This window comes from Lontra canadensis, unplaced genomic scaffold (genome assembly GCF_010015895.1).
Source record: "Lontra canadensis isolate GAN:19392208 unplaced genomic scaffold, GSC_riverotter_1.0 scaffold81, whole genome shotgun sequence".
Classification (NCBI taxonomy): Eukaryota; Metazoa; Chordata; class Mammalia; order Carnivora; family Mustelidae; genus Lontra; species Lontra canadensis.
This window is the reverse complement of record NW_022631075.1, coordinates 2,858,315-2,872,890: the sequence shown is the minus strand read 5'-3', so window position 1 is coordinate 2,872,890 and position 14,576 is coordinate 2,858,315. Positions and strand designations below refer to the sequence as shown.

At 46.0% G+C, this 14,576-nt stretch overlaps 1 protein-coding gene across 6 annotated transcripts in view; it reads right to left on the bottom strand.

Annotated features, from left to right (window-relative positions):
• Positions 1-12,807, bottom strand: part of GRIA3 (glutamate ionotropic receptor AMPA type subunit 3) — a 284,929-nt gene extending 272,122 nt beyond the window's left edge. For 3 of the 6 annotated variants that reach the window (XR_004385556.1, XM_032882317.1, XM_032882316.1), the window contains exons 1-2: positions 11,968-12,260; positions 10,585-10,743 (exon numbers count right to left, since the gene is read on the bottom strand). Coding sequence is in view for 5 of the 6 variants with exons in the window: in XM_032882317.1 (XP_032738208.1) it covers positions 10,585-10,743; positions 11,968-12,076 (268 nt within the window). In the remaining variant the exon portion in view is untranslated. Of the gene's footprint in view, positions 1-10,584; positions 10,744-11,967; positions 12,261-12,337; positions 12,448-12,717 lie in introns of those variants that run through there. The other 3 variants (XM_032882315.1, XM_032882313.1, XM_032882314.1) reach the window with 3 other exon arrangements.
• Positions 12,808-14,576: the final 1,769 nt, after the last annotated feature.

Here is a 14,576-nt window from a genome sequence, read left to right as displayed (position 1 = left end):
TCATTCAGGTAGATCTCCTTATCAGGCTCCATGTTCACTTCACCACACCCCTACTCCCCCTACAGTTTATATTGCTTTCCAAGGCCATAAGAAACATGGTATTTCAAATGTTATATTTTCTGTAATTTACTTTATAAATCTTCGACATAAATTGTGTGGTATAGATGTGGGTTATTTAGTTTGAATCTACACCCTGGCGGGGGGTGGGGGGGCGGGTCCAATTTCCTTACTGGGAAATATACAGAGCAAGAGTGATTATCTAGCATTTAAAAATTTTGACCAAGAAGTGGTTGTACAAGCACTTCAGGTATCTTTATCTCTAATGAACACCAAAGGCTTTTAAAATTAACATTAAATTTCTCATTGGTGACCTCAGTAGTGTTCAATATATGTTGATTGGTTAGAAATATGGTAGAGGAGTTCCCAAACTAACAGAAAGAAGATATAAGGATCTAATAAGCTCTATAGTGTTATCCCTTAGAACTGGTACCCTAGGCTTAATTTGTAAATAGTCCTGTGGGCAGACACTAATGAGGATTCTTGGTTACCTGCCACTAGAATATTGTCTGCCCCAAGTGAACCTTCATGCAAGCTGCTGTTGGAGCACCTAAAAGGAAAGGCTGCTGGACTTGACTGAGCCTACAGAACAAGTTGTCCAATTATTTTTATGCTTGCTTGCTATTATTTTAATGAGAAACAGTATTTTGTCTGAGGCTTACTTTTCAATCTGATGGTGAGATTATGGGGAGAAGACCTATAGTCCTCACTTCAACAATGGCAAGCTACCGATATCCAAGAAAACATACCCAATCATTTGAATGATCACATTGGCTTAGGTCAGTTTACACAGCTCCACAAAACTTACTATACATCTCTATTTTGGGCCCAGGTCTAAAGTTAGTAAACCTCTGTCTTGGGGTATATGGGAAGCTCCCACCCTGGGTGAATATTGGCAGAGCCGTACTTGACCCAGTGGCCTCCCATTTGTGGACCTGGGATTTGCAATTACCAGAATCTAAGCAGTTTCCCCTACAGCAACCCCTGGTAGTACCTCTTCTGACCTGCTGAGCACTTGTTAATGACCCTGTGTCAGTGTTCTGCTCTTGCAGCATGCCTCATGCCTCGGCATCGCCGGGAAAAAGGTTAGTCATGGTTAGTTAACGATGAAAGTCCACTGGCTATACAATGTATGCACACAGGACCGTAAGTGTGTGCACCAAGGGGAGAAAGTTCTGGCATACTGAGGACCCTTGATGGCACACGAAGAGGAAGGTCAAATAGCTCTTTGGTGCAGAAGAAATTTTCTGATCTTCTCAGTACTTTTAACTACGAGTTAACAGAACCTCCCTCAACTAGTAACTTAGCTGCTAGAGGAAGGGGGATAGTGCAGTGCAGAGGACAGAGACTCACACCTTCCTCAAGGCCTGTTGTAGATATTTTGATCATCCCACAGTGGTTTTTAAAAAAATGGATTTGAGGTGTCTTCAGCTGAGGGGCTTGGATTCTCCAGATGGCCTCAGGCCCCACCACTCCACACCTGGCCCAACTGACATATTGGAGATTTCAACCCCACTTGAAATTGAGTCCAGGCTCTAGAGGCAGGAATATCTCAGCTAGAATCCTGGCCTTGCTAATCAGCCAGCTGTGTGACTTGGAGCTAGTTGCTTATATATGTTTTGAGCCACCTCTGATTCCTCTTTTGGAAAATGAAGATGAGAGTACCTCCTTTCTAGCAATGTTGGGCTGATTCCACGAGATAAGGCATTTAGAAGGCTTAGAGTCATGTCTTCCTCACAGTACGGGTTCAGTGAATGACGGTCAATATTATTTCAGCCTTTGTTGATAGCAAGGATGGCACCATATAAAGTAATGGCAGTGCATCTGTTTTTTGAACAAATGGGTTGGCATTTGCCATACCATCTAGTTTAGAGCATGGCTAAGGACCAATAATTAGCTAACAAGCAAAGAAGAGAACTCAAAAATAAAATCATTGCCTTGTCTCTATTTACCATTGCAAAGAGGAGTTTTACTTTGTTTACCTCAGAGACTGTGACTTGAGGCTAGTCTTTATTCTCTCAAGCCTTGGATTTCCAACCTGAGAGCCATTCACTAATGCTCACATGGGCCAAAACACCTCACTTGCTTACAGAAATCACATATGTGAAAGTGCCTGGTACAATGCCTGGAGCTTAGTGGGTGCTCAACAAATGTTCAAGCTGAATCCATAGATCTCTGTTTGCAGTATGAGGGCTAATTAAACTAGTGATTCCCAAAGTGAGTGTGCATTAGAATCTCCCATAGAGCTTGTTTAAAAAAAAAAGACATACCCTTTTATTTTCTGACTTAAGACATCTGGAGTGTGACCTAGGAAATCATACGTTTAACAAACATCTCTAGTGATTTTGATTGAAGCAGTCCAATTCAAGAAATACTGTTTTAAACTAACCAATAAATAGCTTTGGAGATAACAATGAAATATAAGAATATTTGCAACCCTGCAACAGTCTGGCTGACTGTAGATGTTGGCAGCCTTTCTACTTTAAATGTGTAAAGGTGTTCACCCACACAGAGACCCACAACCACATCCGTACAATTACTCCTGTGCATGCTGGGTCCTGTCCCTTCCTGTCTCCATTGTTGCTGGCAGCCTGATCCCTTTCTAGGCAGCTGCAAGAATGAGGCCCCTGCTGCAATAAGTAATTGGCAAGGTACATGAGCCAATCATGGATAATTGAAAGGGAACTGGTTTTGATTGCAATATTTTTAAAAAGGTTTAAAAAATCCTCACCATCCCTCATCACAAACTGGTTTTACTTCTGAAAATATCCCACAGTAATTGTGGGGAATCTAGAGGCTGAGATCATCTGTTGCAGCAAACAACCATGCATGGCAGAGAGGATACACTCACTACTACCAATATGGTGTGACTTGAAGGGTTAAAGGCAACTAAAATCTTAGTGAAGAAACCCCCAGAATTTATCTACAGAGAAAGTCAAATTTTGCCAAATAGCTGAGGGACTCTTCCTCATCCTCAAGAGTCTCCCAGTCCCCACTGACTGCCCACCATCCATTCAGTGTCCCCACTTTCTTAGGAAGGTGCCTTATTTGGGGGCACTTACCTGTCTTGGAAAACTCTTCTAAGGATTCTGCAAGGTAATAGGGGGTAACCTGGTCAAAGAATTCTGGTTGAAATCTTAATGGCTTACAGGGATATAACTCATTCACTTTCAGATGGTATCCTTGCTTTTTAGCACAGGCCTTGAAGTGCCATAACACAAATAAACACATTTGTGGAATTTCAGACTAATGGCAGACCACTGTAAAGGGGCAATATTTAGGGTAGTAGGGTGCCATTGGCAGTCCTCAAATGACACTGGGTAAGCTTCTAATGACTTTTCTGGAGCAGTCCTCAGCTCAGATATGTTTGAGAGTGACATTACTTCTCTTTCCTCCCCTCTACCTCACAACGTGTTCTTGGCACCAGCCTTGAAAATGGAGTGGATTTTTCAGGTTGTTAGGGAACCAGACAGAGTTTGAGTTGTGTTGTACCTCTTGATTCTCACCCTGTCTAAGGGAGGTCAAAAAGCTGAGGAGCAGATGCTACATGCCTCCTTCTGGCATGCGTTGACCCAGAGAAGCAAAGTGGAAAGGCAGTTGCTACTGCATGCCAACCTTAACTCTCTCGGGCAGGTTGTTTCTAAAAGGGACACTTCGGGGTATGGCAAGAAGCCAAGACTCTGTCATCTGGGCTCATGAGCTACCTCCTCTCTCAGCCTGCCTTCCAGTCTCTTCCAAATCCCTACAGAAAGCAAGTAGAAGCTCTCATCAGACATCTAATCATGCCACCTACAGACATGGCTGAACTGGGCACAGGGTTGCTGGGAATGTGATCGGGACATCCTTGAGTGAGAATGAGCCAAACGTGTCTCTTACAGAACCTTCTTCAGAAGGCACAGAGGTACAGATGGGTTAAGAACTTGTCTGGGAGCGTCTTTTTCTTTGGTAATCACGGTCTCCCTGCTCTGGACTCATTTTACTCAAAGCGGTTTGAGTACCAGCAGCATCGGCATCACCTTGGAGTTTGCTAGAGATGCAAATTCTTGGACACTACTGAAGGCCTACTGAATCAGGAACTTCATTTTCACAAGATTCCTGGGTGATTGGTGTGGCCATAAAATGTTGAAAGGTGCTGTTCTAGACTGAACTATGTGCCATAAGGTGAAGGGGTCCTTGCCAGCTCTGTTTCCTCTCCGTAGCCCTCCAGAGCTACCATTTAGTGTCTGTGAAGAGGGAATGCTGCCTTGTAATCCTTGCATTCTACATGCCAGCCCAGGGAAAGAACACTTTCGTACAAGACTTTTCAGCTTCCTCACCACCTTACTCCCCTCCTATGACCTCTGTCCCATGCTGGTGTATCTCCAGCCGATGCCCAATGGAGGCACCTTCCGATTCTACAACAGCATCTTCTTTTTTCCTTTTGGTAGTACATATGAAAAGTTTACACTTGTTTAGACCATTTAATTGAGGTATGGTTGACATATTAAAAAAACAGTCATGCGTATTTACCTCCTGCATAAAATGAATCCCTGGGAACTGTGGCTACTCCCCAAATTACCACAAACTTTGACCTGGTGAAGCTGCACTTGCCCTGTGCCTTAGGTGTACTTACACTGAACCTCCCATGCACAGGTAACTTTTTACTTTGGCCTGCTGATCTTTGCTGACCAGGGCCAGCTGATCTTTGCTTTGGGTAGAGCGAACAGCCACTCTGTGCATCATGTCCAGAAACACACCCACTTACGTATCTTTCCTTCCTTGAAACTGAGGCATTATGGTTCCCGCAGTCTCTGGTTTTAAAGCAAATATTCCCATTAGGTATACAAACTCCTTAATAGCCACTTTTGGCTAGATTCCTGTATTAGATAAAATGCTGTCACCCCTCAAGTAGAGTGCAGACCCTCAAGAGGATAGATCAAGAACAGGGATATTCTGACAGAGAAGAAGCAGAAAAGTCCAGAGCAGAGAACAGTACCTAGGTAAGTTTACTGTGGATAGAATACCAGAGAAGGGGCCACTCAGAGACAAGGAGAAGGCCGCGGGCTGGTCAGGCAGAGCCAGAGGAGGGAATTATGGCAAGAGAAGAAGTAGAAGTGTGAAAGAGGACACATTCTGCTTGTGTTCACCTTTTGCCAAGTACTGACCCTTTTTGGGGGGCTGCTGCCCTAGCTCAAGGCTCTTCCCACACACAGGCTGAGGCTATTTGTAGCTCTACGTCTGGAGCCCAGACATTTCCCAAGCAGGGAGGGAGTTCCTTTTGCGTCTGCACAACTCCCACACTCCTGCTGAAGAGCACCCATCGCCCCCACCTAGGGTTTTAATTGCACCCTCCTGCGGACATTTTATCTACTTAGACCCGAAGTATCAAAGCCAAAGGAACAAAGTCAAATGTGATTTCTTTTAACAGAGCAGGTAAGGTATGCAGATAATATTCCTGACCTGCAGAGAAGGTAGAAAGTTTTGTGAATGGTCCTTCAAATCTGTTTGCCGTCTCAATCTGAAGAGTTCAAAGCGAATCATCCTAATAAGCATGTTTACTCCCCCAAAGTTACAAATTCTCTCTTCTCAAATTCTGGCCCTCTCTGAAAATCCATGCTATTAATCCTTTAACCCACTGTATAAAAATGACAAATCTCTTATTTACAAAGGAAGACTAACAACAAAGCCTCTGGAGCCTTATTTATTTTCCAGTCTCTTAAAATCAAATCAGCCAATCATCTCTGACTACCCCCTCATAATAACATTTCAAAATAAATCCACCAGAAGCCCAAACAAGAGCATAAAAATCTCAACCAGTCCCCACTATTCTCATTCCATTTTAGGGAGTAGAGAAGAAAAGGCAGAATTACAGAAACCTCGGACAGAGGTCGAAGTGGGGGGGGGGTGGAAAACTAGTCTCATTTTAGGGGGAAAAAGTTAAAATTGCAGAGAGGAAGAAAAACCGTGGCTAATTTGGCTCTAAGCTTAGAAAGAGAACAATAGTTTTCTTTGTTCCTTTCCCTCAAACCCTTCCCTCCCTGTCCCCACTTAGCAGATCAACAAGAAGCTGCCTTCTAGGGGAGGCAGTACACTTTGCTAGAAGCTCACCTTTACAGCCTGCTGATTGCCATCTATTTTTATGGCCCAAATGAACAGCATCACCTTCCTCCCTCCTCTCCACATAAAAAATAGATTAAAAAAAACATAATAAACCTTGTGAGAAGGTGACTTAAGTCTTTGACTGGCACCACGGAGGCGACCTCTTCGTGCTTCAGTGGGCTAAGCCAGCTGGCCAGAGGGTCCAAGAAGTGAGCTAAGCCAGGGAGCTTATTGAAGACTGGCCAGCAGACAGAGGAGAGGGACAGCAGCAGAGGCACAAATATGGGGAGCTGGGGGTGGGAGGTGGAGCTGGAGCAGTCGACATTGGTTAGCAAGATGCAGATCCGCAGATCCGTTTGAGGGCAGGAGCAGTGACACTGCAGGTCTTCATTCTGGTCCAAAGACTGTGAAAAAGACCAACACGAAAACAAAACCAAACCCACCAAAGAACAGAGAAGCCGAGCAGGGGAGATGGTTCCTTCCCAAATGGACCTCAACTGTTAAATGGATCCTGGCAATTAGAATAATTAGATAATTAGACTGTGACTCTGTGGGCAAAGAGACGGAAACCTGTCTCAGCTCAGTACACTTGGTAGTGAAATGCGCTCAGTTATAAAAGGAGCGTGCTCTCGGCAGGTATACTTCACGGGGCTCGAAAAAAATTAATGGAATAAAAATGTGCAGCTGATGAGTTAGATTTAGGCAGCCAAAGGGATTTTGCCGGGGGCTACATTAGAGACTGTGCTCCTAAGTCCCACCATCACTACTGCGCCTCCATCAACAGATTTTTATTTAAGCCAACGCATTTAGAGCACAATTCCATGGTGAATAACCTTTAAGGTTACATTTGCCTTTTCCTTGCTTCTTGCAAACAGTGCGTAATCCACGAGCACATTTGTTGGCTGTAAAGGTGTACAACAGCAATTTTTGCAATGACAGTGCGGAGAGGGAATATGAGATCTGTGTGCTAATGAGCTGACACTGCAGAGGCTGGGGCGATGTAGTGTGGAGTGCACTACAAGTGCACAGCAGCAAGACACGGGAGGGGACTTCATGGGAACCCGAGGCGGCTCCCGAGGAACCAGAGCAGCAAAGCCTCGTAAATGAGACCCAGCCCTCCCACTTGTTTTCACAACCCCCAAAGCCCAAGGATGATCAGGTGGGTTTTTTCAAGAACGGACATAGAACTTAAAAACCTGTGTGTACATCTCTTTTTATACACACTAGTTGTGTGTGTGTGTGAACGCACGCATCCTGAAACTATAACATTCATATCATCCTCCTTTCTGGGGTCATCTGGCTAAACTGAAAAGTCAAACAGCAAGCTCCATTAATTCCTATGAAATGGGAACATGTGCTCCAAATCAGTTGAGTATCTTCGATAAACTTCAATTCACCTCTGAACTGAGATCCCAAATGATCCACGTTTCAAAGCCAAAGAGACTTTTTATTGGCCTCTTAAGACACAGAATGAAGTTGGAGTCTGTCTTAAGTAAACCTCTTGGGGGTTGTGCAGGAAAAAAAAATGGTTCCTGGTGAAGAGTCTTTAAATAACCTTCTGAATACACTGGGGGAGGGGGTGTGGAGCAAGGACACACACAGAAAGCATTACCCTTTGTTTATTCTTTAGGAGTTTATTTACCTGCATACCTAAGCCCTGGAAAGTGTGAGCTGGCCCAAGGACTGGGGATGCAGGGAATATCACTGGAAGAAATCAATTCTAGGGCTAGGATGGGCTGAAACTAGGAATTCTGAATGGAAACAGGGAAAAGTTTCTTTAATTTTTGCCTTTCTGTTCCATACTAAACTAGAGAGGGGAGGTGGGTGACCAGATTTGGACTTATAAGGGGTTTCCTCCGGTTCTCCCTAGGTCTCCAGGAAGGGGCAGGAGAGAAGATCCAGGGGTTTCTTCTCTGCACAATAGTGCAATCACTTGGAAGAATGGAACCAGGGATCACCCACTAGGCTTCAGTTCTGAACTAGTATTGCTATGCCAGCATCTGAGATATATGACCTCTATTTCTCTGGGAAAAAGAACAATTAAGGCGGGGGATGAGGGGAGTGTGGGTAGAATGAGCTACACCTCCAGGGCTCCCATAGAAACGCTTGTTTTCTGCATTCAGAGACTATCAGACTGTGGTTGGACTAGTCATCTTTCTCATGCTAAGCTTCTAAGCAGCAGCTGCCCGGAGACAGCTTTGGGATCTGGCCCCCATTCAATGATTGTGACATTCAGAGAGGAACTGTTTCAGGGACCAGAGAAGATGGTAGCTTTCTTCCTCTGTCTTCTGAGCTGTTAAGTCTGAGAGTGCAACAGGCAGCTGGGTACACATCGCTGGTTTCTGGATATTTCTCCTGTGTGTGTCTTTGTGTGTGTACATGTGTATTTGGTATAACTAAAAGCAAGGTCACTTTTTTGTTTTGTCTTTCTTGTTGCCTAGTGAGCCACACCCATTATCCTACATTTTCAAGCCCTCAGACATAACCTAGCCTTGTAAGCTTTTAAACACAAGTGCTGTGGATTGAGGGTATGGGAACTGATCAATTTCTTTTCCTTTCCCATGCTTGTTCCTTTATTGCCCTGTGAGGCTAAGACATTAAGGCAACTCAACACCAATATGAACGACTTACTGCCTCAATTGTTCTCAAGCCTGAGCTTTTCACAAGGCAAGGACCATTTACTTCTTACTACTTGGTAGGGTTCCGATGGCCCTCAGCAGGTGGGTGTCAATCCAATTTGACCACGGAAAAACAGGACCAAAGACCCTGGAAATCAGTCATTCCTAAGAAGTTAATTGGCATTCTTATCCCAGTTCTCATCAGTGGAAAGATACTAAAGTGAGTTGAAATAAATATTATTCATTATTATTAATAAATCCTGCTAGTTTTATGTATTTGGTTTTAAATCTGTTCTAATTGATACTTAGGAAGCTGCATTTGAGATTCAGCTTCTTGACAAGATCACAGTGCTGCAGGATTAAGAGTCAGATGTGTGTTGTAAGTGCTGTAGCGACAGGCTGGGATTACTGAAATAAGATGCAAAGTATAGACAGACATTTTGTAACTTTCACACTTAGCTGGAATTAATAAGTTCCTATTTTTGTCAATGTCGGAAAGCCAATGAATGTCAAATACAGAGTATCTCAGAACATGTTCATATAAGGATCTGTACCTTCAGCTAAAATTTTCTTAAACCTGCTAAAATGTCACATTTCTTGCAAAGTACTTCACCCCCATCCCCTTGACCTAAGCCTTCAAACCCAAGGAACCTGTGCCCTTGGTGACCCTTTCAAGAATTTTTGGAAGTCACATATCCTTTGAAGCAGAAGCATTGAAGAAAGTTATATACAAAGTTTACCCCAAAGAAACATAAATATCATTTCTCCTTTGAAGTAAAATTTAAAAACCCCAAATGCCAAACTACACCAGCCGTAAAATCAAAACATATTTATGCCATCATCAGCTTCATTGTTGTGAAAACTTTTAGTAAAATCAGCTTAGATGAAGAATTACCAGTCTTTCTCATAAAACATTCCGTTCAAGAAAAACCTGTGTCCAACAGATTATTGGTCATTTGGGTTCCCATGGTTTTGCTTCTCAAAACGTCCCCTTTCCAGAGGAACAATCACAGAGCACAAATAGGTATTTCAGAAATGGCTTTGGGGCTGATGAAATTCACCCTTTTTGATATTTAGGTTTTTTTGCTGCAAGCCTCCCCATCCCCCTCCACCTTTTGCTTTAAGAACTGTGTGGTCCTTAAGAAGTGGGGGGTGAACAATACTAGGAATAACAGAAATAGCTCCCCTAATAGTAACTCAAGCACCATCTTCTCCCTTCTCTTCAGTTTGCCAGGCATTCATCTCTTATAATGAGTTTGTAGTCTTATCAGTTCCCATCAGAGCTCTCTCAGTAAGAAAGGTGATATTATAGGACAGAAAGAGGCCAAGAAACCCAGTCTGATCTGTGCCTCAAGGTCACTTGTTTGCAGAATTTCTCGTATTTGGCTCCCATATATTTGGTGATTGTCAAATTCAGCTCATTCCTACAGCCAGGCATGAGCTTTAACAGTCAAGTAATGTACATCCTGAACTGACTCAATCAAGAGGTTTCTTTTTTTTTCATCCCATCTGAAGAAATTTCCCTGAACAACCATGCTGTTTTTTCTTTCTTTTTTTTTCCCCAGCCCAAAGAGGGGGTGTGGGGGGAGGGAACGCCAGTTTAGCAAGGAGGGAAATAAAACTTTTGCATCTAACATTATTCACAATAGAGTTTTGTGCACTGTCTTAAGTCCCTCAGCGGGAACCTACAGAGTTGATTAATGTCGCATGAAACCCAGATTGATGAGAGCCCCTGAAATGTCTCCAGCACACACGCAGACCCCAAGTCCCACAAGCAAAATTCAGGTGAGGTCCCGAAAGTCCCAAAGGGAGGAAAAGCAGATCTACTTACAAGCATTAGTCACAGAAAAACTATTGGAAGAATCCAAGTGATCTACGTGGTAATTCAAATGGAAGGGCTTCTCTGTGGTGTTCTGGTTGGTGTTGTATAACTGCACGGCAAAGCGGAAAGCGCTGTGCTCCTGCACCGTGTTTCTCATGAAAAGTCCACCTATAAGCAAAAGGAACCGACATTTGGTTCGTGTTCTCCCCCAGGACCGGGTAGTAATTGGGGAGCATTACAGATAGGGGACATATTTCAATGGCACCGCGGTGTGCGGTGATTATTGATTTTCAACCTGTGTGTCTTTCTAGACTCTTCCGAACTCAAATTTTGGCCAAGAGAAACCTGGTTTTCCTCTTCACTGAAGAGGAAGAGAAGAGGCCAGAGACAAGGGGGAAAGGCGAGAGGGGGAAGCGAGGCGGTTGCTTTGGGGTAGGACGATGGAAGCAAGCGCGGGACTTGGTTCTTTCTCAGGCAGTAGCTTCCTCCCCACTTCTTTTCCCCCTACTCCTCCCCCCACTCCCGTCTCCCCGACGCCCATCTCCACAAGCTGGTTCATCTTTTCCTGGTGCAAAGGGAAGGGTTGGGAAGAAAAACAATTCCATTCCCCCTGCTGCCCCATCTTATTCCCGGTAGCCATCCACCCCCCACGCCGGACACTACGGGGTTTGGTTCGGTAACGGCAACGATTCTAACTTCTCGACTTGTAAATACAAGACAGAAGCTGAGAGAACTCTCTCCCAGCGCCCGGGAGCCGGGCTCCAGACAGACACAGCGGCAATTCATGAATTCATGGTCTGCGTGACTTCGTCGCCTGCCCGCCGGCTCGCTCGCATGGCTCCCTATCTCACCCCCGCCTCCTACCCGGTCCGCCACCGACCCCGGCTGCCGCCCGGGTCTGGGGGATCCAGGGTGGGCTTCCAGCCCCCCCCCCCCAGCTCTAGCCGATCTCCGGCAGAGGGACACGCGGGACGGGACGCCCTGGCGCGGCCAGACAGTCGGCATCACCCTGGGACAACTTCCAGCCGCGGCACGCACGCCATGGCAAAGTCCAGAGCAGTGAGACGAAAACCCGCGACTCTTCGCCCCTTTGCAGCCTCCCGGCCTCCCGCATGCCTCCCCTGCTCCGCTCTAATCGGAAACCCCTGCAGCCCACCGCTCCCACCCCCCAGCCTCAGGAGACCTCTCTACTGTCCCCGCCGCTCCACAGACCAGCCGGCCCTCTGGGGCTCAGGTCCCCGCGGCTCCTGGCCGGTCCTCATCCCCGGTCCCCAACCCCGGTCCCCTCCCGAGGCCATGCAGGATGGGGAACCGCGGCCGCACCAGCCCCGCCGGGGCAGTGGTCTCGGGCTCAGGGGAGCCCGGCCCGACTGGCTGCTTCCTCACGCTTACCTATGCTGATGGTGTTGGGGAATCCTCCGTGAGAATGACCCAAAAGCCCCAGGACTAATAAGAAGACCGCCCGGAGCACGTTTTGCCCCATTTTCTTCTGCCTGGCCATGCTACGCCTAAAACGAAGCTGACAAGAGCATGGGCGCAACTCAGGAGTCGTCAAAATAATAATAGAAAAAGAAAAAGAATTCGCCGGCTCTTACACCCCCTCCCCTCAACTTGCTCTCGCTCACTCTTCCTTTCCACCCCACACTAGTCCTCCTCCTCCACCGCCTCCTCTCTCTCTCTCTCTCTCTCTCTCTCTCTCAATCTCTCTCTCCCTTCCTTGCTCCCTCTCCCGGCTCTCTCACACCCCCTCCCCGCCCCCCACCTCACTTCTGTCTTCACACCAATCTGGAAGGCGGGTTCATTGGCTGCAAGCTCCGTTCGCCAAAGCGATCTCTCTCCCTATCACTACGTGAGAGAGAATGAGAGAGAGAGAATAAAAACCTAAAACACCGAACAAAACAAAAAAGATGAAACACCGAGAAACAAAACAAACAAACCCCCAAAAGAAATAAAAGAGAGAGACAGAAAGAAATTATAAAGAAAATCCTAGACTTTTCTTCCCCCAGAAGATGGTGGGTCTAAAGAGGGGAAAAAAGAAGGAAAGAGCGAAAAGGCTCAGCGCCTGTGAATTGGGCTCTTCCAATTGGGCCGGTAGGGGGATATTGATCAAAGTTGATCTGACGTGGAATTAAAGCCGCACACCGCTTAGCTCCACTGCAAACTGCAGCCCCGGACTGCAAAGCTTCGGTGCTGGCGTTTGTCAACACCGGAGATGGGATCGATAGAAATACACTAGCCTTCACTTGGCTAGCCTTTCAAGCGACAACTGGCCCTTTAAAAAAAAAAAGAAAGAAAGAAAAAAAGAAAGAAAGAAAGAAAGAAAGAAAAGCTGCATTGCCTCTGCATTTGTGTGTCTATCTTATAGAAGGGGGGGTCTTGGGGGGGCGGTTAGCGGTTACTCGGGAGTCTTTGTAGAGACTCGAAGCAGTTCCCATCACAATGCGCCCGAAGATGCTGCGCATGCCTGGTCCCTGCCGCTCAGTTTTTACAGCAGAGATCCGAGGGCGAGTGAACGACCGGCCCCCCTACTTCCCCAAGGCTCTGGGAGGCCAGTACCTCCCCTTACCCAATTGCAGAGCCGGGCTTTTGGCGGCGGCGGGGAGAGGGCAGTGATGCGCAGTGTGGGGTTGACTGTTTTGGAGGGCGTAGAAAAGTATGTGCGTGGAAGTGGTAACTAAAAGGTTAATGGAAGGGACGCTCAGTCCCACCGACGGAGGAGAGAGGTGTGGGAATGTGCTGGGATAAGGGTGAGGATTGAAAGTTAAGGTTGGAGGAAACTCCCTAGATCCTTCGCTCCCTTTCTATAGCCTCTGGACAAAGCAGCCTGGGCCCCTGACTGATGACCCTAGAGGCTATCATTTATCCCCCAGTTCTTTTATTCCCTGTTCTAAGGAGAGGAAAGAACCTTCCAAGTCAGGCAGTGCAGCCTGGATCTCCGTTGGGGGAATGATACCTCCACAAGATCTTATGTTGGGCTTGTCCCTCCTGTCCCTAGCCCCTTTCTCCTGTGGTGGGAGGAAAGAAGCTTCCTTATCTCCCAAGTCTATCACTCCTACTCCAGCTACTCTGGGAGAGACAAATTTTATTCCTCTCCGTGCCAGCTACTCTCTTCATATCCTCTCATCCTGGTCTATTGGAAAAATGAATGTTGCTGCCAATGTACAGGAAACTGCTGTGGGTGGGGCAGGGGCTACTGGGCAGGGCCCCAACTGGTCCACCAGTTACTCCAGAACTTTGGATTTGGTGTAACACAGATTGGAGGCTGGAATAGAAAGTTTCCAAACCCTTGGACAACGGAAAAAAAATATGGTTCCAGGCTTTCCCCAACTTTATAACCATTCTGATAATGCAAAATCTCTTTTTATTCCACCAATTATGGAAATCTTTTATTTCCATTTGGATAGCCTGTGGCTAGCAATGAGGGAGAAACCTGGCTGTTACAGGAGACTGAATTTGCAAGTGGTTGAAGCTTTAGGGCAAAGGATGTAACAGAGACCAGATCGTCCACCCCTTGACAAGTGTGGAGAGTGACATGGCATGGTTAAGGAATATAGGCTTAGACGACAAGTTGAGGTTCAAGTCTATATTCTATTACATATAGGCAGTGTGTGACCTTGAACAACTTTCTTAATCTCAACTCCAATTTTCCCATCTGCAAAATAGGAATATTACTATTTCTTTCCCCTACAAAGTGGTTGTGGATTAAATAAGGATTAAAATAGTGGGTACAAAAGCATCTAATTGAGTGCCTGGCTCATAGAAGAATCAGTTAATTTCCAAACTCCCTTCCCTCTTTCTCACCTTTTAAAAGTGCTCTTTCTCCCCCAAAGTGCCTCATGTTCTCAGCCTCCCCTTTCCACACCATCCCCAGACCTCAGACTCTGCTATCAAGTCCTTGCCAGTGCTCCATCAAAATCCTCCCATCAGGGTTCCTCAAGAGCCCTTGGAGACAGGAGAGAATCTTGTAGATGAATCTTTACTAAGGCTCTAATGGCAGGCAG